Raw genomic sequence first — 26,813 nt, forward strand, 5'->3', positions numbered from 1 at the left:
TATGAAATGTTTTGATACAAGCATACAATGTGAAATAAACGTTTCATGGAGAATGGGGTATCCATCCCCTCAAGCATTTATCCTTTGAATTACAAACAATTCAATTATACTCTTTACATTATTTTAAAATGTACAATTAAGTTATTATTGACTATATCACCGTGTTGTGCTATTGAGTAATAGGTCTTCTTCATTTTTTCTACTTTTGTGTACTTTAACTATTCCTAACTCCCCACCCCCCCAACTACCCTTCCCAGCTTCTCATAACCATTCTTCTACCCACTATGTCATGAGTTCAATTGTTTTAATGTTTACATGCAGTTTTCAAAGTCCCTTTCATATTTCAAGGCCCAAATAAAATGCCAGCTCTTCTATGCAGAATTCCCTGATTTGAGACTAAAGAGAGTTGTTCTTCTGTCCTCTTCTGTGGCACAGTGGCTTCATTTTTCTTTAGTACTCAGCCTTCCATTACAGGTACACGTTGCCTTATATGTTATCCCTCATTAGATTCTGATCTGTCTTGAAGTTAAAAATGAGTTTTAGTCATTTTTATATTACGCTAATTGGTGAGATAATGTAATGTACCTAAGTGCTTGTTAAATTGAATTCAATTAAGTATTAGAAGTTGAAATACTGTATGTTATAAAATAAACATGAGTTAGCTCAGCCCTAAGCAGAATATTTGACTCATGGCCACACTCCTGTTTCATCAAAGCTGAGAAACAACTATTCCCCTTTTCCTGAATTGCATTACATGCATAATTCTGATTTTGTGGTACCTGAGAACTTTTATCTTTTCCTTAAACCATGACCTTTTGGATTTAGGGCCATACTATGTAGAGAAATTCCTCACAGAACCATCTTATATTGAGTGGCACACACATAAAACACATGCATGCAAATATAATTCTTTCAAAGGGTGATGGAAAACAAAAAAAAAAAAGAGAGACTTTCAATGAATTTTAGAAAATTACCGCTCTTCAGATATTTTTATGATCACTTACATGTAACGATTGATAACAGACATTATGATGCTTACTTTAACAATATGTCCTATTTAAATAGCTATAATTATTTTTATCCTGTGGTTAAGAAATAATTTAAAGTAGAAAAATAGGTGTTTATAATGGCCTTGCAGTTTTATTAGTATATTTGTAATTATTAGCCAAATAATGTAATGCATAAAATTAGCCATATAATGTATAATATAAAATGCATTATATGTATGCATATGTAATGCCCAGTTACATAACAAAATTTGTAATAGGACTGTAACATGTCTTTTGATTATGTTGGGAATATACTATAGAATGCAAGGCATATTTTGAATAACTAGGAAATTAACTCAGGGGGCTTAGATTGTTAATAACAGATAGCATGAAATACAATTGTTAATTTACCAGAATGTGTTTATATTAGCTCATTTTTAATTTCACATGCTACTCATCTTATTTCCTGAAGTTCTTATAAATCTCAAATTACATATAATTACACAATTATATAACTCGGGAAATGAAATAAAAGTTGCACAGTTTGTAATTTATGGGTTTATGTGACTGGTGGCTGATGATTTGGTAATCTCCTGAGGACAAAACCAACGTACAACAGCACTCTGGAAATTGGAGTAAAAATAAGTAACGGCATTACACACAAAACATCTTGTTATTTGTAAATTTGAAGAACAGGTATTATCAAGATCATTGGCAATAAGTCCTCCAATAAGCCTTGAGATTTTTCAAAAGACAACTTAAAGGTTAAAATATAGGTTTTTATCAAGACCTTTGCTGTAAAACCAAATCTACAACAAGTAAAATAGGTATATACTGATATTAATTAGTCCATTTATTTATTTTTCTAACTTTTTATTTTATCATGTATTGAACATGTAGGAAACTAGAATGAACTATACAATAAATGCCATATAACAATCATTTAGAATCAACAATCATTGGAAACTTTGTTCTCTTTATTTGCCCATAAACACATGCACACACACACTGGCTAAATCATTTGAGATTAAGTTTCAGACATCATGACATTTCATTTCTAAATTATTTGCTATGCATCTTTTGAGAATAAAGTCCTAATCCCATGTAACCATTATACCATTATCACATGTAAGAAATGAAGGAATTTCTTAATCTCATCTAATAGCCAACCTATATTTATATTTTCCCCATTTTTCAAAATTGTCTTTCATAGATTTTCTTTGCTGCTTTTTTCTCCATTTTTTGCCTTCTCTGGTTCTAACTGAGCATCCTATATGATCCCATTTTCTCTTTTCTCTGAGATTATCAATTATACATCTTTTTAAAAATTGTTAGTGATTGCTCAGGAGTTTGCAATATACACTTAAAAGTAATGTTTATCCACTTTTAAATAACACCACACCACTTCATGTGTATTGCAGGCGCCTTCGAGTATTTCCAGTCTCTCCTGCTCATCACTATTATACTGCTGCCATACATTTCACCATTTCACTATTCACTAGCTATGACTACCTCATATATTTGTTGCTAAAAATATTTCGAAAAATGTTATCTGTTAAATGAAAATACAAAAAAAGAAAATATTTTATGTTTACTTATTATCTAATGCTCTTTCTTTCTTCATTTAAATCTCTCACCAATATTATTTTCCTTCTGTCTTAAGACCTTTGTTTAACATGTCTTGCAAGGCAGTTCCACTGTCAAAAAAAATCCTTGTTTTGTTCCTCTAAGAGTCTTTATTTCACTTTTGTTTTTGAAGGATAATTTTTCAGGATATAGAATTCCAGGTTGGTAGTTGTTTTTGTTTGTGTGGGTTTTTTTTTTAATCAATGCTTTAAATATTTTACTCTACTTTCTCTTTGAGTGTGTGATTTATAAAGAGAAGTCTGGTGTAATCCTGGTCATCATTTCTGTATATGTAAGGTTTTTCCCCACTGTGGCTTCTTTCGAGATTTTCTCTTTCTCTTTAATTTTCTGCAGTTTGAGTATGATATATTTAAGTGTAGATATTTTGCTATTTATCCTTCTTTGTGTTCTCCTAGATTCATGTCTGCAGTTTGACATCCATCATTAATTCTGAGAAATTCTTAGCCAGTGTTACTTCAAGTATTTCTGTTCTTTTCTCTCTTTCTTCTCCTTTTGCTATTCCAAAAATGTGTGAGATATACCTTTTTAATTATTCCCCAATTCCTGGATATTCTGATTTCGTTTGGTTTTCAATTTCGGAAATTTCTGTTGACTTACTTTCAAGGCCAATGATTCCTGTCCATTTTAAGTTTTCTGATGGGTCCATGAAATAAATTCTTCATTTCTGTCAGTTTCTTTTTTTAAAAAAATCTTATTTTATAGCATCTACTTTTGATTCTTTTTGGAATTTCTATCCTTCTGCTTAAATTTCCTGCCTTCTATTACATCTTGTTCACATTTTTTCATTCGATTCCTTAACATATTGTTCAAAATTGTTTTAAATTTCTGGTCTGATAACTCCAAATTATTTGTTATATCTGAGTGGAGTCCTGATTCTTGCTTTGATAATTCAGCCTGAGGTTTTTGTTTTGTTTTATTTTGCCCCTTAGCATGACTTTGTTGTTGTTGTTGAAAACAGGTATGATGAGTTGGGCAAAAGGAACTGGAGTCAATGGCCCTTTAATATGAGGTTTGATGTTTATCTGGCTAATATGCTGTGTTTACTATTTCCTCTAGCTATGGTGTCAGTGGCTAAAATTTCTGTGACTGGCCTTATTTTTGTCCCCCACCCCCCATCGCTTTGGGTTTCCCAAAAGACTTTTAAAGTAGTGTCTGAGGGCCAGGCGCGGTGGCTCACGTCTGTAATCCCAGCACTTTGGGAGGCCGAGGCAGGCAGATCACGAGGTCAAGAAACCGAGACCATCCTGGCTAACACGGTGAAACCCCATCTCTACTAAAAAAAATTACAAAAAACTAGCCGGTTGTGGTTGTGGGTGCCTGTAGTCCCAGCTACTCGGGAGGCTGAGGCAGGAGAATGGCGTGAACCCGGGAGGCGGAGCTTGCAGTGAGCCGATATCGTGCCACTGCACTCCACCTGGGCAACAGAGCGAGACACCATCTCAAAAAAAAAAAAAAAAAAAAAGAGTGTCTGAGGCTTGTAGTTCTTTCAGCTATAATCCTCTGTTTTTTAATATGGAAGCGCTATTTATATGGTGGTGAGGTGTAGAAGGAAAGCATCTGTAGGCTTATGTTTAGGTCTGAGTGTTTAGTGAGCCTCTGCTCCTGGCCTGTGGCCTTTACAAGTACTCTCAGCTATCTGAGAAGAATCGAGGGCGCTGTCATTGGGTATTTTTCTTTCTTCACATGGGTTATGCTTTGGCAAAACCCTAATCAATTAGACTCTGGTGAAATAGCTGGCCTTGGGGACATATTTCAAAATGGTCACTCTGTCCTTCTCCCTGCATGAAGGAAACACGAGGGGATTTTTCTCTGAGAACACGATGAAGCTGCTGGAGGTAAAATTTAAGAAAGTGTGGGCTTCTGCCAAGACTAGCCGCTTTCCTCAGATTTTTAAACTCTCAACCTAGTCCACATTGAGTCTTCAGTCATTCACCGATTACAGCTTAAGTGTTCCTACTGATAACTGGCTTCATCTGTAGGACTGGGCCCTGAATTTCTCTGCCATTTACATGTGATTCTCTGTACCCACCTGTCTCTCCAGTTTGGGAAAAGCAGTTGTTCCTATGATCTCAATTACCTGTTAGGTCTAAGCAGTGTTGTTGATTTTTAGTTTATCCAGCCTTTTTATTGTTATGAGAATGGGAGTGACAACTTTGAAAACCTTTTCTTGTCGGACCAGAAACTGGAAGTCTGTAATTTTTCTGTTTTAGAACCAGGAACTAATCACAGGCTACACATTTCAGTTGATATCGTTCCACTGTATTCTCCTTAATCTAGGAACAATCCAACTGAATTCAAACTTTTTTAAAAAATGTCATTGCCATTTCAATTATAGAACTTTTACATTGATTTCATCAGATTGTTTTCTTATGGAAGAGACATCCTTTGGTGATATTGAAAAATAAATTCAAGAATATATTAAGTATTTGGTGGTGATTGTTACCCAATTCAGTATTCTAAAAAATTATTGAATTATGCACTTTAAATGAGGAAATTTTGCATAGTATACAAATTATATCTCAATAAGTTTATGTTTTAAAGCATGTATTGGATATATAACTAATCTTGAGAAATTCATTTTCTGTGAAAGATACAAAACAAGTTTTTCAATTGCAGAGTTAAAGAAGTGCATTAGTATAAATAGGAGCCCATTAGTACTGCTTCTTTTCACTTAAATTTAGATTCAGTTGTGCTAGATGTTATGTTGAATTTGCTTAAATTACCTTTATCAGCCCTCATGATAACTTTGTGGAGTGTGTTTTATTATCTTAACGCTGCATGTGAAAAACGGAGATTTCAGGAATAATGTAATTAAGATCACATGGCTCCTAACAAGCTAGAATTTATTTAAACAGTTTTTCTCTGATTATAATATTATTTGTAGCTAATGAATGTTATCGCTCCTGCATTTCTACAGAGCAAGTTATCTAAGTCAGAAATCCCAGAGATCTATGCATCGCCAGCCTGCTGCCCAGGCCTGTGATTGGGCCACCCCAAGGCCCCACACTGATGCTGTGCTAGAGATGGCCATTTTTTATACCTCATGGTCAAGTCCTCCCTCAAGGACAATCATCCTTCAAAGTCAAGTAACTTTGAGGCAGTCAGTAAGTAGAACTGTTAATATGTAATTGGACATAGATATAACTTGGCATTTAATTAGAAAAAAAAAGTTGAGTAAACATAAAAAAGGATTTTGATAACCACCCATTCTAAGGTATTTAAAATTGTTAAAAATCATGCCGTTTCTTAACTACATAAGCCTGTGCCACTAAATTCTAATTCAAGGTTCCAGTTGAGGAAGAGCAGGCAGAATTCACCTGTGTGAAAACCCAATAAATCTGTAGTTGCTGCCTGTGGTTGTGTGTAAGGGATTGTGAGGCCAAGAGTGGTCGGTAACTGACGAACTATGTCTACCATAGCAGTGCTCAGGCCATGTGATTGCTAACCCTACTCAAAGTGAGAGCACGAATCATAAAATGTGGACAGAGATTCAATTAGATATTTTCTTGTTTGTGGGTTCCGAGTTTTGACTCATATTGTTTTATGAGCACCACAGCTCATATGATTTTGGAAAGTTATTTCCAAACAAAAAGTTGACAAAAATATTTAGAAGAAATGGTGAGACAGAGCTCTTTTAGGGATAATTTATTAATCTCATAATAAACCCAGGTTGTGCTTGGAATGAGTAACACAGAGAACTTGGCAAGAATTTATAGTTAGAAGTTCTCAGTGAAATAACTACAGGATGACATTCAAAAGGATTAAAAACAATGAGTTCAGTAAGGTCTCTAATTAACTCCTACAAAAGACCCTGTACTAGAGAACCTACTTAAAGCCCCATAAATGTTATTGTGGAGAAAATCAGAAGGCTTGCTTACCTCTTTGCCAAGTAGTTTAAGACTAAAACATATTTATTAATTAAAAATATTACTAACATCTATTTACCTAATTAATGTATTTGTAAGCTTTAAACCAACAATTTTATATCTATATATACAAAAACATATATGCATGTCTCTATGGCATGGTCCATGAAAACTTTATTAAAAGAATTGCTCTAGCATTTCATCAATCAGGCAATATCCCTGTCTAAGGGATTTAGGAAATAGTCACTGTGAAATTGACGAAGAATAGTACAGTACTTATGAGGTATAGAAAACATGTTATAATGTAGGAAACAAAACGAACATTATTCTTCTTTATAATCAACATAGAATTCTCTACAATCTTTCAGAAAAGTGAAAACTCATGGATAATTGTTTTGCCTGTGGGAGGTGAATATGAAAGGCATAAAAATTCACTTAAAATTATATTTGTGAATTGGAACTTTTAATACTTACAAATCAAAATTGTAACTTTTTGTAATTTAAAAAGCAAAATTTACAAATAACAATATATCCCAAACAGAGAGGACAGTAAATTACTTGATTATTTCAAAGCCCATTAATACTCTCGGGCCTATACAGCTGTTTTGAAAAGTATATCTTCAGTGAAATAAGTGATTATTAAAAGATTTTTTTTTAAATCATGTTTAGTGCCAGAAAGATTGAAAAACTGAGGAAGGCTGGCGAGAATTATCTGATAGGTATTTCTCAAGTAATCTGAAAATCCACTGTGACACATCCAGATCCTTAAAAGCAATTATGTTTTATCTTAGGGTTGAAGTCTTTAGGTACAAATTTTCTGGCTGGGAGTTAGGAAAAAAAAAAAAAAAAAAACAAATAAAAGAAACTCCACAACAACAAAACATTTATTTGTGTTAGCTTGAATATATCGGAAAATATTGCTTCATTTAGCGCTATCCTTTCTTCCTTCCTGAGCTATTTTGATGGACCTGCCATCATCCTGTGCTTCAGCTTGTTGGCTTCTTGGCCAACAGTGGTTGCCATCTGTTTCTGCAATTTCACTTTGCTATGTTTTGTTCATTAACATCAGGACTAACATCTGCTGATTTGATCACCATTTGTTTCCATCTCTGCTACAACTATTTAAGACCCTGCTTAATATGTCTTTGCTAATAATTCAGGAACCTTCTCACCTTTCTAAAACTAAATTACTGTATTTTCCTATATAAACTTCATTGTCTCTAAGAGATTTACTTATGGCTTCTTATGCAGGAAATATTTATCTATGTATTTCATTTGTGATTCTGGAGTGGTAATGAAAATACATCATATTCACTCAACACTTAACAAATGTGCCAGGATCAGTTGTGGGCACTGACTATATATCCATAAACATAATATATACCTCTGCACTCAGGATCTCATGCTCTGGTGGAGGGAGATGATGATCAATCAATGACTCAGGTGATGTCTACTATGAATTTTCCTTAAGAATAGTAATGAAAACATAATTAACGACTTCTTAGAGAAAAACATATTACATCTTGTGTTCACATTGGTTATTTCAGTCATTCTTGATAGCATGCCCCACATGCAGAACATTGCTGTGGGTGTTTGCACGAATGGAGGCAAGATGGCGCAGTTCCGGGTTCTTCACCATCAACTTTCCTGCGCCCGGGAAAGACACGGGTTGACTGCACAGGCGCAACCCAACCTCCGACAGAGAAAAACCGAACCCGCCTAGCCACGCCTACCTCCCCCGCCCCCGGCCTGCCTATGTCCCGCCCACTGCGCTCCCACTCCCAGGCCCAGGATATAAAAGGGGCTCCCGGCAGGCACGCGGTGCGAATTTCCTTGGCCTCCTGCTCGTGTGCGGACCCAGGAACGTCGCCCAAGAACACTGGAGCGACTTCCTCGGCCTCCACCACCGAGACCGGTGAACCTCGCCCCTCCTTCACATTGGCAAGTTAATAAAGTTTTCTTTGCCTTGCCTACTTGCCTTTTCTCTGGCATTTGCTCTGGGGGTCGCATTAAAGCAAATCAGTGGGTACTGAAGATAACTGTGCATAACAAAAGCAAACGAAGTTATGCTCTCTTGGAGCTAATATTCTAACAGAGGGACATAAAAATAAACTAGTAAAAATACAAACTTTCTTACATAAATTATGTGATAAAAAAGATAAATTTGTAAAATTAAGTGCTAAAACTTGCTGTGTTTTAGAAAAGGGGGCAGGGAAGTCATGAAATGAAAACACTTCAGTATACGGGGTCAGGAATAGCCTCTCAGAGAAGGCGACATTTGAGCAGAGACCTAAAGGAAATGAGAGAAGAGAAGCAAACATATGGGAAATGGAGAGTTCTGGACAAAGACAGACAGCTGAGCAGGAGCACCAGTGTGTTCTCAGAACAGGAAGGGAGAGCAGCAGAGTTGGGAGAGGAAGACTGATAGGAGAGGAGGGCGCAGTCGCTGTTATAGTGAGAACGTAATATTTTTACCTGGAGTGGGATGGGAAAGTATTGGAAGATTTTGAATAGAAGTGTGATATAATCTGAACCTTGTTTTTAAAAGAAGATACTATGTAGAGATTAGATTAGAGGTGGAAAGAGGGGAATCGGGGCAAGCAGTTAGCAGATTTACACAGTAATCTAAGCCAGAGTCCAATCATGGCTTGGACTAAGGTAGTAGCAGTTGAAGTGGTAGGAAGAAATTAAATTATATTATGAAGATGGAACTGTCAGAAATTCATGACAGAGTGGTATGTGTGTGTGTATATGTGTGCATGCACATGCATGTGTGTGTATACATAGAGAAAGACAGAGACAAAGACAAGGGTGTCTCTAAAATTGTTGACCTGAGAAACTGAAAAGTCACTACTGGAACCGAGTGAAAAGGGGGAGGTTTAAACATGAATAGGTTTTGGTTGGGGGATATCTAGAGTTCAGTTTTAGACAAGGATTTGACACATATATGAGACATTCAGTGGAGATTTTTGTGATGTGCACAATGTGTTTTCTGAAGTATCTCAAAGATACTACATATGTAAGTGTTTTCTGAAGTATCTCAAAGATACTACATATGTAAGTGTTTTCTGAAGTATCTCAAAGATACTACATATGTAATGTGTTTTCTGAAGTATCGTAAAGATGCTACTTGCTCCTTAGCAAGGCCTGCGCTTCTTAAAGATATTTCCTAAGCCTCAGTTTTAAAGTTCTTAGAAATTTAGCAATAAAAACAGTAACAGCAAGACCTACATAACTTTGACTCATTGTTTCCCTTTTTTAGTTGATTCAGAACACTCTTTTTCTTTGGGGTTCCTATAAATATTTAATCAAACATCAGTATTCCCTGGGGTACAGCTTGGATATGCTGACTTGGAATGTTAATGGAGAAATATTCACAACTCCAGTGTAAGATTGCTGTAGATTCAACATATGAGAAAGTTATTGAACTATTATTGTGTCATAGCTTTTCAGTAGATACTGCCAGGAAGTAGAGTAGACCATCACAAACCAGAAAGGTTTTCTTTTATTCCAGAAAAGGAAACAAAAGAAACCCAAGTTGAAAAACTTCTGCACTACTGGTATTATGGAAAATCCTCCTGAGAAACTAGAAAATAATAAACAATGTCCAATAATGATTGTACTTTTCCCAGGTAATAGTGGTTTATTAATCTTATAATAGACCTAAATAATAGTCAACTTGACATTAAAACAAGGATCCTTAACTATCAAATTGAACTTATAGTGTTTTTTTCTCCAGGCAAAATTAATTTCCTAACCTTGACATTGGATTTTCATCTGTCTTCTGTGTGCATGTAGATCAGTCATTAAGAATCAGAAATGTAAACTCTGATTTTAGGTAGTAGTTGGATGTTTTCTGAACACTTGCAGATTTGGTAGGAGGGGTAAATATGGCATGGCCTAATAAGAAGCTATTTTGATAAATTTTTTTAAGAAAATGGGAAACTGAAAGCTCATTTTATTCTACTTTTAAATATTTAAGCTGCATCAAACTCCCACAGCTCATTCAGTTTATATTTTGGTTAATTTTTGTTGTAAACTGAATAGCAATTATTGTTCACAAATTTATGCATAGCATTTTACAGGATGTCACTAGGAGCTGGAAAAAAGAGCCAGAGATAAAGATGAAAAACACATATTTTCAGGTTTCTTTATTACAACTGTAGACTCTTTTTTACAACAAAGAAAAAGCTATTTTCTTAGTAGATGTTCTCACACCATGAAGGACAGTACTAATGCATTAGGAATATGTCATCTATGATTAATGCTGATGATTCAGTGAAACACAGCAAGATACTGAAATAATGGGATTTTTCTGCCTTTTAGGAATGCAATCATCTTAACACATGGTTCATGGAACATTTTAATATGAGTGCTATGTTTTTTATTTTTAGTAGTTATTTAACATCATAATGTAATGAGTTCTGTATAAATAATGAAACACACATACGTATAACTCTTCTTTCTCTAAACCGAAATCACATACACATATGGAAGTTCAGTCAGTTTATTTAATTAAACTAACTTAGAAATTGCCAGTGAATTGGGAGCTCCCTCTGTACCTTAAGCTTCCATTCAGGGTTAAACACCTTTCTGAAAATGATAAAAGTAGCCTGAGGGTCTGCTTCTAGAGGATTACAAAAACTGTTTTCTGAAACTAATATCTGAGATAATTTTTTGTTGCTGTTGTGCCAGAAAAAAAAAAAAAAAAAAAAAACCTTGAATTCATGACCACGTCCTTTATACGCTCATGACAATCCATGTGGTTTTATGATGTAGTTATTTTTTCACATTTTAGGTGCTTGTCTTTCCTAATCTTATAAAATCACAGAGTTTAAACCCATAGTCCAAGTGAGTCTTACAAAAAATTAGACTTTTAAGAATATTTTTGTGTTTTTCTTATTGTTGATTATCCAGATTCACTGATGATACCTGCATATAATTGTAATATTTTCATGTCTCAAGCCTGTGTCCCTAAAAATATTTCTTTTCTTAAAATTTTATGAACACATGTCTTCAGTGTAATTTAGTTGTCGTGATTTGTTTTTCACTTCATGTACGTGTCTTTGGGGAATACAGATCCTACCTGCCTCCTAAAATAGGCTAGTCCTACCTAGGAGAGTACAGCGTTTTATGGAAATTGATAGTTCTGATGGACTTACAAAATAATGCTGGTTAAAAATGGTTACATAAAAATGTAATAATGTAGAATTGAACATATGCCTTCTTCAAGTATTCTTAAAAGTTGCAGTTGGAAATGAGTTTCAGTAAAAATATATTTTATTCACTTATACATGAACAACTTTCAAAGAAGAGTAATTTGATGGGGTCCTCCATCTTATTAAACAGATTGAAAATCAGGTACTAGATATATTTTTTTAAAAGAGAGTTTAAAAAAATAAAACTTGATTTATCAATATTCCTTAATGTTCACGGTTACAATTGATGGTTGAATTAATAAATGGTTCTTAGAAAATTTAAGACTACTAAAACGGATTAAATGTGCATTTTCTTCATATTTTAGTGTGAAATACAGAGAAGATGCAAAATGAAAAAACATCACAAGGCCAATCTTGGGATTTATTTACCAGGCCTTTTCTGACATGAACGTATCAAGATAGTCACATTTTTGAGCACAAATTCCATAGCAGTTACTTTACCTACATCATCTTGTTTAGTCCCCAACAGCATTGGCAACAGGAAGGTGGTATTATCTCTGTTATATGAATGGATAAATGAATGGGAAGGCTAAAAGAGAAGCTAAGTAATGTATTTAAGTTACAGAAATAATAAGTGGAAAACCTGGGTTTCGAATTCAGTTCTGACTCCAGAGTATAGATGGGAAAGTGTGACCAGTGATCCCAGATCATTAGGAAACATTGTTGCCTGCGTAGCCACTAGCCCCAAATCTCTCCTCCTAGGGGGAGCCCAGCTAGTAAGGCAGTTCTATGTGGTTGTGAGCCAGGTAGACATTGGCAGGATCCATTTTTATCCAGGCCCAAGGCCTTATCTTATTTTTCAGGTAGTCGATGCCTGCCCAGAAATCCCTCAGCATGGCCCTGGATTTGAGTTTTTTGAAATATTTATTCTGTCAATACTAACTCAAGGTCACTGGTGGAAAAATATGAAGGTAGGTTGTTCATATCCTAAAGATAAAGTATTCCAACTAATGGAGTAACTAAGACCAGGAAAACAATGTGAACTGCACACGCAAGATGCAATTAACTGGCCTGCTCTTTCTACCTTAGTAGATGGATCCAAGGTTGATAATCAAAGACATTAAAATGTTTTCTCTTTTTTTTCTTGGTTTGGATTCACTACTTATTGCATTCCTATTCATAACAAAGGTCTCACTTACTTTAAATATTTAAAATGAGCTTTTGATACATGGCTGAGATCTGACCAATGACTCGAGTTTCAATTATACAGTGTTAGAAGTATTTTAATAGTAAATGAATATGATAAGTCACAAAGACAGTTCAGTATTTATTGGAACCCTTTATAATTCTGACATAAAATATAGATTTAACCTATATGCTATAGGTTAATTCCTTTGTCAGGAATCCTGAATGCTTTATCAGGAAAACTGAGTGCCGATTTGGAGAGATACAAGGGTACAAATGATCTGGGTAATAAGCAGCTGCACAAACTTTTTTTATAGCCTAACATGTTAATTCTGAAAGCCTCTTTACCAGTTCATTTATTTATAACTCCAAAGAGACAATACACAAACAGCCATTCATATCAACTGCTGGCAGTACTCAGCTGATATGCTTTTGTTCGCACATCTGGGTAGATTGTTTCCATGAGAACTTTTAAGTAGAAAGTTCATGCATAAAGGAGCTTCTGTATAGCATTAATGTATCCAAGCTTTTCATGTAGACATTGTCTCTTAAGAAATATGGGTTTGTGTAGGAAAACATTCTTTCCGGTTTTTTCGTCTGTTTGCTGGAAGCCTAACTTGGATAAAATGATGCAGAGCCTTTAGAGCTTTCTTCATATTTATGCAAGATAAAATATTTAAGTCAGACAATAAATAAGGTTTTATGTTGTTTAGTTTTTCTTTCTCCAGGGCAGAGAGGTCAACTATCTTCATAGGGTACTTCAGGCAAAATGAGGATAGGACTTTTTGTCTTTGTAACCCAGTTCCTTAAGCTTTTGTGAAACCCAGCATGCCTAGCTACCTAATATTTAAAATGCAAATTTGCACTTTTAGATAACGGATGAATTGTTGTGATCTATTTTATAAAGAATATCCTACAAGTTAGACATTCGTATAAAAGATGTTGTCTTTTAATGTATCACTCTTAGGGTGGCAGAGTGTGCAACACCTTTATTCTAGAATATGGCAGTATTCAAAGCTTTGCTGGAAATTCTCTTTTGTAATTCTTACTCTGCAGCATTTTAAATACTTTTCATAGTGTCAAACCTTAACATTTTGAGAAACAACAAACCTTAACATTTGAGAAAGAATTTTTGCAAACAATCAAATACTTTTAGATCTAAACCGGCTGCGTAAAATAGAAAAGCATAATTTAAAACCATGTATTAATTAGAAATATGTATTTAGCATGTTCTGTAACCGTGATGGAGCAATTTACATCAAACAAGCATTGGAATGAGAAGAATTAGTCTAGTCCTTTTATACCTGTTGTTCCACCATAATTGTTACTAGCATCACTTCTTAAAATGGTTCTCTTTGATTGTCAAATCTTATGGTCACCCTACTAACTGGTGAAATTAGAGAAAAGTATTGGTCCACTCATTTTTCACTCAGTCACTACTCTGGACATTAACTAGGCTACATCATTTCTTTTCCCCTGAGGTCCACCCCGTAGGCAGTATAGCTGCCCATGGTAGCTAAGCCTATGGAACTCGGGGTGGTCTCCTTCAAAGGCTGACTTTGCTAAATTGGCCTAATATCTTCCACTAGCTTATCTCTTGCTGTTCATCCTTAGCTAAAGGTGGAGCTGATTTGTTTCATCTCTGCCCTTCTCAGTTTCTGTTTCACCAGGAGTCTGAAGAGTGTGTTTTTCTTTCATGGCACCTTCCTAATCTTCAACAGACCCCTGAAGATCCCCAATTTGAACTAAGCTGGAGAATCAATGGTTTATATTGCCTCTTCCCACCCTAGTATAATTTCGAGGGTTTGTTGTTTTTGCTGTTGTTGTTGTTTAATTATGGCCACTTTCTCTCCTGTGGGTTTCATCTTCTGATCTTTCTCAAACCTGCAGCCCTTACAGTGCTGGCTTGCTTTACTGGCATGTTGGTTAAACCCCACCTAATTTTTCCATGTCTGCCACATGTTGTCTTAGTCCATTGTGGGCTGCTATAACAAAATACCCCAGACTGGACAGCTTGTAAACAACAATTTATTTCTCACTGCCCTGGAGGCTGGGAAGTTTAAGATCGAGGTGCTGGCAGATTTGGTAGTTCATTAAAGCCGGTTTCCTGGTTCATAGATGGCACTTTCCAGCTGTGTCCTCACATGGTGGAAAGGGCAAGGCAGTTTACTGGGGTCTCTTCTATTTTTATTTTTTTGAGACAGAGTCTCACTCTGTTGCCCAGGCTAGAGTGCAATGGTGCAATCTTGGCTCAATGCAACCTCCGTCTCCTGGGTTCAAGCGATTCTCCTGTCTCAGCCTCCCAAGGAACTGGGATTACAGGTGCATGCCACCATGCCCAGCTATTTTGTGTGTGTGTGTGTGTGTGTGTGTGTGTGTGTGTGTTTTAGTAGAAATGGGGTTTCACCATGTTGCCCAGGCTGGCCTTGAACTCCTGAACTCAGGCAATTCACCCACCTTGGCCTCCCAAAGTGTTAGATTACACGCTTGAGCCGAACGTACCCAGCCCCTGGGGCCTCTTTTATAACAGTATTAATTCCACTCATGAGGGTGGAATCACCTCTCAATGACTCTACCTCCTGATACGATCGCATTGGTGATTTGATTTCAACATAGGAATTTGGGGTAGACATAAACAACTCAGACCATAACACATGGCTTAGATATGTTTGTTCCAAAAATCTATTCCTTCTACATTCTGTCCTGTGCTGTGAAACGTAGATGTAACATTAGGGGTTATGCTTTAATATGTTAACCCTCCCTGATGGCTTGTTGGCACTCGGTAAGGGAAAGATGGTTTTCTATAGAAGATGCCTTGATCCAGTGTAGTAAATGTATTGGAATATTGTGGAACCCATAAGAGATGTTTTCAAGGAGGCAGCTGCCTCTTCAAAGACCCTGAAAATTTTAAACAAATATAAATCCACACTCTGAAATTTTGTCGTTACCAACTTCTCTCTAATGGAAAATCTATCAAAATTATTATAATGCTCTAGTTTAAATATTATCTTTTTTCATTTACAGTAGACTTCTTTTACGTTATTTCTCTACATATATGCAAAGACTAAAAAACACTCTCATAATTGAAACCCTTAGAATGCTTCCTAGCCCCGTTTTTTTTTGACATTTTCCTGCAATAAATAATATTATAAAACTAACCACTGAATCCATGTAAAGTCCAAATAAAAAGACTAGCCTTTATCTATAATTTTTATATAGGTAACTTAAATTATTAGAACAAGTTACCTCATCATTTTGCAATTTTACTTAATTAAATCAGACTTCATTGCACATTTATCTGTTTATGAAATAGCAGGGTGTTTTATCTACTACAGAATGCCAGAAGTAATGAGATGGCTTACTTGTAGATAATTAATCCTTTCATTCTTTATAAATAGTAGCAATAACAGCATGAGTCTTGGCATTTCTAGGTAGTAAAAAGTGCTTAAAAATGGTATTGGTTGCCTCACTACTGAGAATGGGCAGCTGTTTTCCTTGCAGCAAATAATTTAATGTTGACTGGCAATTTAAATGGGAATCTAGTGTTTGCATTTCTGATGCCTTATCTGGTTCTACTTTGCCCTTTACTTATGGTAAATGGCCCTGTATTGTCATCAAAGTGAATGTCTACATTGTGCCTGGTTTTCTTGTCATTTTCTTTTCCTCAGTAATCAGTTCTATGTAAAGCTGTTTTGTTTTTGTTTTTGCTTTTATTTTTCCATAGGGTGTACTAACTTTGATTGTATGATAGAAATGAGAGAGACCATCCCCTTTTGCCTTCAACCTATTTAGTATTTGTCTTTATCTGCTGCATTTTAAAGTACCTTCTTTCTATTTCAACTTCAGTCCTTTACCATTCTATCCTGGCTTCTATAAGGTTGTGCATTGGAAAAACAAACAAATAAACAACACATCAGGTTTGGGAATGATGGAGACCTGATGTAAATCATGGTGCCCAGGGGAAGTTATTTGAACTCTCTGTTCCTTGGTTTTCTCTTCTGTAAAACAGGACTAATAACAAGGCCTCTTTTGAAGTTTGTTAAGGGAAATTCAGTGAGATAAAGGAAGTAAAACATCTGTTCCTTTCTCCTTTGTGGGAGCAATGAAAAGGGCAAATGTCAGTAAACAGCCATAGTAAATGTCAGTCCCATTTATTTGTTTACTTACGAAATGTGTATCATACTTGATATTGTTCTAAGCACTTTACATATATCAACCTATTTAATTTTCATAACTGCCCCAAGAATTAGGTCCTACTCATTTCTCCATTTTTATGCTTGTGAACATAGAACCACCAAACAGTGCAGCATCTTGCTGAAGGCCGCGTCATTGCCCAGGTGGGATGGGAGCCAGGAGGTCTGACTCTGGAGCTCATGCCTCCAATCACACCACAACCCCTCCTTGCTGGACTTGCACTCTCTTTATTCCCTGCTTAGGGAAAGGGTTTAAGGTGACAAGCTCTTGTCTGATTCGCCCGTGGCTGCTCTCGTGGCTACTACTCCTTCCCTTTGGCTGTCGGCTTTGGAATTCCATCACATCATGGCCATTTCTCCAGGAAAGTCTCTGTCACTTTGTGGCAGGTGTGGTGTGTGATATGTAGCAAAAGCTGGCCTTTGCAGAGCTGGGGAAAATGAATTCTCCTCTTCCAGGGAGGGCTTATCCATTAGAGGTACTGTCATTCTTCTGGAATCACTGTACCACTTGGTGGCCTGATAAGAGGTAATTTATTCATTTCAGTGGAGATACTCTGAAAGTAGAACTGGCATTTACTAGAATTATCATTGTTTCCAGAAATGCCTAACAAATTTAAGTGAGGTTATCAGCATAGTAATACTGGAGATATATTGCTAGTCTGGTTTTGTACTTATCCTATTTTAATGCTTAGAAAACCCATTTGGTATTTAATTTAAAAGCCATCTCTTTGTTTTCACCACAACAAATGACCTCATTTTTTAGAAAAATATCATTTGCTTTGGCTTTTTAAAAGCATTGGCAAAAATGTCTTTGATAACAGTGTTTTTTTGGATGCTATTTAGTGACCCTTCTGGCTCCATGCAGTTATGATTAAAATCAGAATCTAGGATGAGATGTCAGGTCTCTTATGCAGATTAGGCAGAGACAATTAAAGAGTGTGATTATAGCAGGCTAGAAATGTCAAGAAAATGCCACATCAAATATCACCATTCTGCACATATTATAGATAAGTGGAAAACTTCATTAGCAAGACAAGGACAGCTAGGAAATTTTGCTTTGAAAATGCAACTCCATTAAAAGAGAATATTTGTCTGCTGCATCTGGAAGCTTTCACTAAACAGAATAATTTAAAACCACAAAAAAGCACCCGATTTTTGTTAACCTGTTTAAATCTCCCTGTTTTGGAAGAGATGTGAGTGGAGTTAATCACAGAGTCCTAGAAAGATGAACCAATTATTGCAGAAGCTGGCTTGGCTGATTTTTCTCTCAAATGGAAATTTTAGTTCACTAGCATTTTCTTTCCTGTTGGGAAAATTATATGCTAGTTTTGTTTTTGTTTTTTTTTTTTTTACATTGAGAAATGGCTGCTTTACATTACTGAAGTTTATAGTTAGCTGATATTTAACTGATCTTATGATTTAGTAAGCATGTAAGTTAAAACCCAAATTCAAATGGACTTATATAAAATGGGAGTTTATTGGCACACATTAAGGTAGAGTCCAATGATGATTCAGTGGTTCTAAGATGATACCAGGGAACATTTTTTGTTTTTGTTTGTTTTTCATTTTTGCCCATCTGCCGTCTGTGCTGTTGGCTGCATCCCAGGGATCGCTCGGTTTCCATGTGCAAGATTGCTGCCAAGAGTTCCTGGGGTCATCTGCTCTCTTGTCCAGCTCAGAGACACTATCCTATTAAAAACAAAAACAAAGAAAGCAAAGAAGGAAGAAGGAGGAGTAGAGAGGAAAATGCTGGGCCCTTTCTCTGACTGGGTCATCTTAGGCCATTTGACTACCATGGCCAGGAAATTCTATGGCACAATTGGTTTAGGTTCAGATAAGAAGTCCACCCTTGAGCCTTTAAACCAATTTGGGATCAATCTGCCAATCTTTATAGCTGCTTCACGATGGGGGAGAAGTAGAAAAGATGATCAGGAAACGATCATTTGTTTTTTTCACTGCAACTCAGAAATGGCTATGTTTCAGAAAAGTCCGGTGTATTCATAAACAGGACTTTCCTGTTTAGGAATCTCATATATGATGTAGAAGTCAGGATTCTGGTTACCTTTAGGGAGGAGGGGAGTAGTGCCTGGATCCTGGCATGAGGGATTCTCATGTGTGTTGTTAAAGTTCTACTCCTTGATCTGATTGGTAGTTATGGGGATGTGTTCACTTTCTGCAAATTCTTGTATCTATCTATTCATGATTTACATACCTTTCTGTGTTAATTATGCTTCTATAAAGAAACTGCATGTAAAACTTAACTGACAATAGGAAAGTTTATAAAGTTATTTGTGTACAGTAATTTACATGGATTGTAGTAATAGTATCCAAGGTTCTCAAGCTATGCACTGAGGCACTGCAGGGTACCACAGCAAACTCATAATGACACCGTGGGCTAGTTTAGAATTCTGAAGGAAACACAGCAGTGTGCGATATCTGCTGGTCATTGCATAAACTACCAAGTTGGGGTAGTTTACAGCTTTTATGTGAGATAATGCTATCTTCCTTTCAATGATATCCTAACTCTACTAACATATTTTTGTTGTTGCCATTCTTGGCAATTGCTGTGATAAAAACCAAGTGCTGAATGAAAAATCAGTGAGGAACAGGAAATAAGGGTGATGGCACAGTGTCCAATCTGATTCTAAGATTTAAGAAGTTGTGCAGATGGACATCGCAGACTACTAGAGTGGGGAAGGAAGAAGCCGGGTGTGAGTGGAAAAACAATCTACTAGGTGCTGGTTCACTACTTGGGTACAATATGCCCATATAACAAACCTGAACACACCCCCTTCTATCTAAAATAAAAGTTGATTATTTTTAAAAAGTCAGTTGTACAGCACCCAATAGGAGCACACAGTCCATTTGTAATTATGGTTATTGAAGAATAAAACAAAAAATCATAGTATTCTTTTCAATCGGCTAGTAAGTTGCTAGAATATCAATGCTTATTAAATTGCTCAAACAGAACTTATTAATAAGTGTTACTGTTTTATATTCCTTCTGAAATACAAAGCAGATAAGGTATAGAGAAAAAACTGAGACATTAATAGTGCTGCAAATTGAGAACTTTGGGAATCACTGGATTATACTATTTTGGGACTGATCAATTACCTTTCACTGAGTACTGAACAATCAGGTCAACACATTAATGAACTAAAAAAAATCAATGACATATTGTATAATTCTCTGCTTTCTAAAGCAGAGCACATTTAATAAATGAAACATTTTCATTATAACCCAGGCTCATTGTTCTGAACACCAATCATCACCCTGGACTTGAATGCAGGCAAATGCCTAAAGTTCCAAATGCTTCCCACAGAACCAGGCTGTGGTCGGCAGGTCCTGTGGCTCTCATGTGGCTTTGTGTGGCTATTGACATCAATATATTTTAGGCTGATATTTTCTACTTTGTCTAAGTGGATTTTGTTTTCTCCTGTCACAAAAACAGGATACAGTCATGGAAGGATCATGGGCTTTAGAAAACCTGCGTTAGAATTCTGGTTTTCACACCAGCTTTTTTTTTTATTTTAGTAAGTTCCATCTCCAAATCTCAGCATCTTTACTGTAAAAAAAAAAAAGAGGCCAAAAAGGCCTATGTTTCAGCAGGAACTACTTTGCAAGAAACCTGGCAGGTGATAGACATTTAAAACCCTGTCAATACACATTTTTTCAGTTTGGTTTTGTTTTTGAGACTGAGTCTTGCTCTGTTGCCCAGGCTGGAGGGCAGTGGCAAGATCTACGCTCACTGCAAGCCGCGCCACTGCAAGCTCCGCCGCCTCCGGGGTTCACACCATTCTCCTGCCTCAGCCTCCAGAGAAACTGGGACTACAGGCGCCCGCTACCATGCCCGGCTAATTTTTTTGTATTTTTAATAGAGACGGGGTTTCGCCGTGTTAGCTAGGATGGTCTCGATCTCCTGACCTCGTGATTCGCCCGCCCGGGCCTCCCAAAGTGCTGGGATTACAGGCGTGAGCTACCTCGCTCGGCCAATACAAATATTTTTGATGTAACTCATCTGTGCTCAAGCCCGTGGAGGCTAAAACCATGATTAAGACACAGCCCTGTTTTTAAGAAACTAAATCATGTAACAGAGGGAGTCGCAATGTCATGAACGAATGAGGCAGGAAGTGGACGATGGTGTCCTGGAGGTTTTGAGAGTGATGAGAAGGAGGAGGAACACAGAATGCCTTCTGGGTGAAGAGAATGGAGAACGTGTTTTGGAGAAGGTGGTGTTCATGGTAGGGAGTCAGGCATGAGCAAATTTCACTAGGTGAAGGTGGATCTGAAGGTACTGAAGTGAGGAGCCAAGGGGGTTAGTGCTGGCTCCCGCTGGAGCCTGCAGCCAGGCCTGTGGGGTCACAGCACAAGGTAGAAGGTGAAAATAGTACCGTGAGAAGAGGCTAGAAACACAGCTGGGGCACAGGAGGCTGGAGTTCGGGCTTCCGTCTGTAGTTGAGGGTTCTGAGCAGTACCAGGGAAGGTGTCAGTCATCTTGGAACGTGAACACCCAGACAGGGCAGTCAGGAAGCCAGGGCCACCTCAATCAACGCATCCCTTCATCTTCTCTCATCCTTTTTGCTTATTATTTTAATCTGCCCACCCGGCTCACCTGCCTCTCCGAGCCTCTCGTCTTTAGGCGTATTTCTTGGACGCATCTGTATTTCTCAGCTTTTACCTCAAGACATTTGGCTTCTTTACCCATCACATCACACTCAGTGAGAAATCTCTTAGTTCTGATCTGGGCCTGGACATACTTTCATTCAACAAGAATTTATTGGATATCTGTGTGTTACATTATGTGGGAATTTGATTTTGCATGTTATCCAAAGAAAAATTCTTTTTGTACTACCTGCGGTTCACCAGTTTTTTTTCCACTGTCCATGAGATTGTTTTTTAACTGGTTTATCAGAAAGCCTTGTATGACCAGGACTGTCAGAGCAGCCCTGCAAGCTCAGTGCATTACTTCAAGAGGGAGCCTTCCTATAGTATGTGATGGGGACAGTGGCCCCTGGAGTTGTGCAATGTGTTTGCTCTGCTTCAGAGAGCAGAGATATATTGTATTAGGGTAATTATGTTTAAAATATTGTTACGCTGCATTGTAATTGAGTACAGGAACTTTTCAGTCATGAAAGCTAGTTTATATTAATATAAACTAGTTATATAGCTAGTTTAAATGTTTTGTGTGTTTTATGACAAACTAAAACGAGAGGTATGCTGCATAGTCATGGTCCTGGGGAGTCCCAGGTCTGCCACTTATTAGCTGTGTGACCTTGAACAAGTTACTTAATGTCTCTGAGCCTCAGCATCCTCATCTGCAAGATGAAGAAAATGCTACGAAACTCTGAGAGTTCATGCAAAGATTAGCAACCATAGAGGAGTTATAAAGGTGTGACTGTAAGAGGATCTTCAAATGGTAATAATTCAAATTTTACAAGGACTGACTTATTTCTGTATTCCCTATTTCTAGATATGGACTTATTCTCTCTTGACTGAGTAGTAGAGGCTAACACAAGTCAAAATGGATGAATAGGATACATATAATTTATTAACCAGTTTTTAGGGTTGTCAATAATACATCATTCAAAGATTGCAATGAATTATATTGCACAAAATATTTGCATTCTAATAAGTAAAATAAACATCAGACCTTTAAAGGAAGATCTAAGGAAGCAGATATAATAGTGACTAGCAAATAAACTGAACAATATCAAATTGGGATTTCTTCATTGTGATGGCTAATTATATTGTGATGTAATTAATACATTGTGAGTGTCAACTTGATTGGCTTGAAGGATACAAAGTATTGATCCTGGGTGTGTCTGTGAGGGTGCTGCCAAAGGAGATTAGCATTCGAGTCAGTGGGCTGGGAAAGGCAGACCCGCCCTTAATCTGGGTGGGCACCGTCTCATCAGCTGCCATTGAGGCTAGAATATAAGCAGGCAGAAAAATGTGAAAGGAGAGACTGGCCTAGCCGCCTAGCCTACATCTTTCTCCTGTGCTGGATGCTTCCTGCCCTCAAACATTGGACTCTAATTTCTTCAGTTTGGGGACTTGGACTGGCTCTCCTTGCTCCTCAGCCTGCAGTTGGCCTATTTTGGGATCTTGTGATCATGTGAATTAATTCTTAGTAAATTCCTCTTTATATATATGTATTTATTTATTATATATATATTATATATTTATATATAATATATATAAAATATATAGACTCGAAGACAGTAAAACATGAAAGTTATTTTCCACTGTAAAGTGCTGTCCCTTACAAAATCAAGTTAGTAATAACACAGTGCAGTCAATACATAAATGTTTGAAATTTCACATATATGTATTCTATACGGCAGGGCCTGGGCCATGTTTCCCACCACTGCGCTTGCCATGGAGAGATTCAAATGGAAGCTCAGTGCTTAGGAACACAAGTGGGAGGAGCCAGGAGCACTGGGGAAATAACACAAAAGCTATATATATACACACATCTATATATAGATATATAGAGAGAGATATCTATATCTATATCTATATCTATCTATATCTATATTCAATTACTTCTGTCCCTCTAGAGAACATTGACTAATACATTCATTCAGTGTAAAAGGGAAAGTAAAATAATTACTGTGACAAGGGAGAATATCTCCAAGCCAACCTGCATTATTTCATAAAATATTTATCTTTATACATGATGTTCAAGTTTTCCTTTGAAAGAATGGATATGTTTTATTTAAAGGTATTAGCAGGTTTCCATGACTACGACCTCTGGAGGAAGGGGATAACTTTTTTTAAACCTTCCTGTGTACTACTCAGTTCCAATTATGTACCAAACCAGCTGGTTCAATGCATTCTCAAAAACTTTAAACATAGCAATAGAGGGAAAATAAATGAAGCGCACTTTATGATGTGCTGTCAGCTAGAGACAGCTATGAGAAAAGGGAAGAGAGTTTTCTTCTTTTTAAGTGAAGGAGGCTATGGTGCTCAGTGGGTGTCCAATCCACCGAGCAAGTCAACAATATTTCTGCAAACAAATCTCAGACCTTCTGTTTATCACTTTCTTCATCAAGCTTATCTCTTTCCATAAAATCAGCTCTTTCTCATTGCAACTATAGCTCTCCCCCAGCAAAGGAAAATCCCTATGCATTAAATTCTTGGGTTTGGCTTACCTGAACAAAGTAAAATAAAATACATCCTTAAAGTATTTACCAATAAGATTGAAATGAGTCATGAGGGTGAAAGGAGCATCTTTTTCTCTTTATCTGAAAGTGAGAAAAGAGAAACCTGGAGGCAATGATCTCTCAGGCCACTTGCACTTCCAAATATTTTGAAATTAGAGAAAATTGGAAACAGGGAATATCTGCAGGTGAGTCAATAACAATGTGTTTTCCAGATTCTGCCTTCCTTATGCCAAAACATGGTAGCCTCAGGCAAAATTGTCCATGACATCAGGCGCCAATCCTCACGTAACTACAAAAATGAGACTTTTGTATTTATTTTAATATTTGCATGTGGCTGCTTTGAAACACTCTGAGTCAGGTAGTTATTCATTGTGCCTCATGAGAATCTGCTATAGTACCAGCAACCTCGCTCAGCACTGGGCTCGCAGGTGAGACAGGATGGGAATGAGCTATGTGCTGTCCTCACTAAAGCACAAATAGAGCGCCCCGGAAGGCACGACCATGTTTATTTAAAGCATGTAATCTTTCATTCCTCTGCCATTGTACTGAGTCTGATTCATCTGGGACTCGTGCTGGAAACTTAAAATCACATTGGTAGAGGGGCGGAAACATTTGTTTAATTCAATGTATTCCCAGTATATGTTTAAAAGTCATTCCCCCAGTGCTCCTGGCTCCTCTCACTTGTGTTCCTAAGCATTGAGCTCCCATTTGAATCTCTCCATGGCAAGCGCAGTGGTGGGAAACATGGCCCAGGCCCTGCCGTATAGAATATACATGTTGAAATTTCAAACATTTATGTATTGACTGCACTGTGTTATTACTAACTTGATTTTGTAAGGGACAGCACTTTACAGTGGAAAATAACTTGCGTGTTGTACTGTCTTAGAGTCGAATACCAACTCTGACACATCCTAGGTGGCCCAAGTGGTTTATTTCTCTGGGTCCTATTTCTCTCACCTGTGAAATGGAGTGATAATAACTACTTCAAAGTTCTATGCTGAGGCTGGGTGTGGTGGCTGAAGCCTGTACTCCCAGTATATTGGGAGGCTGAAAAGGTTGGATCACCTGAACTCAGGGGTTCAAGACCAGCCTAGATGACATGGCAAACCCCCATCTTTACCAAAAGTACAAAAAATTAGCCAGGCATGGTGGTGCTTGCCTGTAGTCCCAGCTACTCGGTAGATAAGCTGAGGCGGGGGGACTGCTTGAGCCTGGGAGGCAGAGGTTGCAGTGAGCCGAGATCATGTCACTGCACTCCAGCCTGGGTGGCAGAGTAAGACCCATTTCAAAAAAAGAAGAAAGTTCTGTGCTGAGACCTTGAAGAGATAATTTATATATCTGGTACATAATATACATTCAATAAATGAGCTCCCTTCCCCACTTTCTCCCTGAGACAACTTGTGTTCTTCAAACTTAGAACTGTTATATAGCTTTAAAAACACTGAACAGAATTAAAACTTAATTTTGCATACAGAAATTTCTGTATCTCCTGTGAAGTAACTGGAAACATCACTGTAAAAAACTATAAAATCAATATTGTGTTATTTTCTTATCTATCTAGGATCTATAGGGGTGAAGGGAACTTTCCACCCATCCTCTGAAGGTGGTTTGATCTCTGTCATAAACTTGATAGTAGAGAGATTAACAGAAGAAACAGCATATAAATTATTATGTGCATATGCATAGGAGCCCCCCAAAATATGAAACTCAAAGAAGGGCCAGATGGTTGACCCTTAAATATCATTTTGAGCTACAGGGAGGTCTTTAATATACTCTCCTGCACCTTCTCTGATTAATTTAGATTCCAAGGAAGCAGTTTAGAGCAAATGCATTTTTTTTTCTGGTGGAACTTTCCTTATGGTCAGACAGGGAAACTCCAAAGAAATGCCCTTCCTGTGCTTTAGGAGAGGCAGAGGGGCAAAAGACACAGGACAGAAGGTCAGAGCAACCTTGATTCTAAGTCTTCTTTAGTTGAAAGTACTCAGCATGTCAGAGAGGCGTGGCTTGGGGTATTGTTTTCTGAGGGAAGCAGATCCCAGGATCTGAATATTTGATTAATCTGCAATCCTGGAAAGTCACTTAGGGGATCCTCTAGACAGAACAAATTACAAGAGAATCTCAAAAATGTTTTTGGTTGAAGGAACCACATGTAAAGTACAAAATATATTGCGTATAAGGGCAATTAATTTTAAACCCATACTGGGAATACACTGAATTGAATAAATGTTTCCTGTTGGGAGTTCAAAGATCTGCATACAAGGTCTAGATCTCCCATGCACTGTCTCTGTGAAGAACTGAGAAATACGTAGCCTCTCTGAGCCTCAGTCCCCTCATCTTCAAAATATGACACTTAAATGGGGTCTCCCAGACTTGATAACCAATGGAGTGAATGAGCAAAAGCTGTCACACTATTATTCATTTTGAATAAAAGACAATCAAGAGAGATTAAGAGATTGCTATAAGGCAGATGACAATAAAGCCAGAAGAGAAAGCATCCAAAACGTTCTGACCTAGAAACTACCAACGTTTGCTACCGGCATGAATCATTAAAAGAAATGATCACTCAGTTTTTGCCCTTTAAAGGCACTCATGGTCAGGATATGGGGTG

General features: G+C 37.1%; 1 protein-coding gene across 4 annotated transcripts in view; it reads left to right on the forward strand.

Moving 5' to 3' along the window:
- Positions 1-26,813, forward strand: part of FGF14 (fibroblast growth factor 14) — a 692,204-nt gene that overhangs the window by 406,035 nt on the left and 259,356 nt on the right. Inside the window, exon 2 of one of the 4 annotated variants that reach the window (XM_033177334.1) lies at positions 5,554-5,740. The exons of the other annotated variants lie outside the window; for them this stretch is intronic. Within the exon in view, the coding sequence (XP_033033225.1) occupies positions 5,680-5,740 (61 nt within the window). The 5' untranslated portion in view covers positions 5,554-5,679. The remainder of the gene's footprint in view (positions 1-5,553; positions 5,741-26,813) is intronic. 4 annotated transcript variants of the gene reach the window in all.

Source organism: Trachypithecus francoisi, unplaced genomic scaffold (genome assembly GCF_009764315.1).
Source record: "Trachypithecus francoisi isolate TF-2019V2 unplaced genomic scaffold, Tfra_2.0 Lachesis_group18, whole genome shotgun sequence".
Classification (NCBI taxonomy): Eukaryota; Metazoa; Chordata; class Mammalia; order Primates; family Cercopithecidae; genus Trachypithecus; species Trachypithecus francoisi.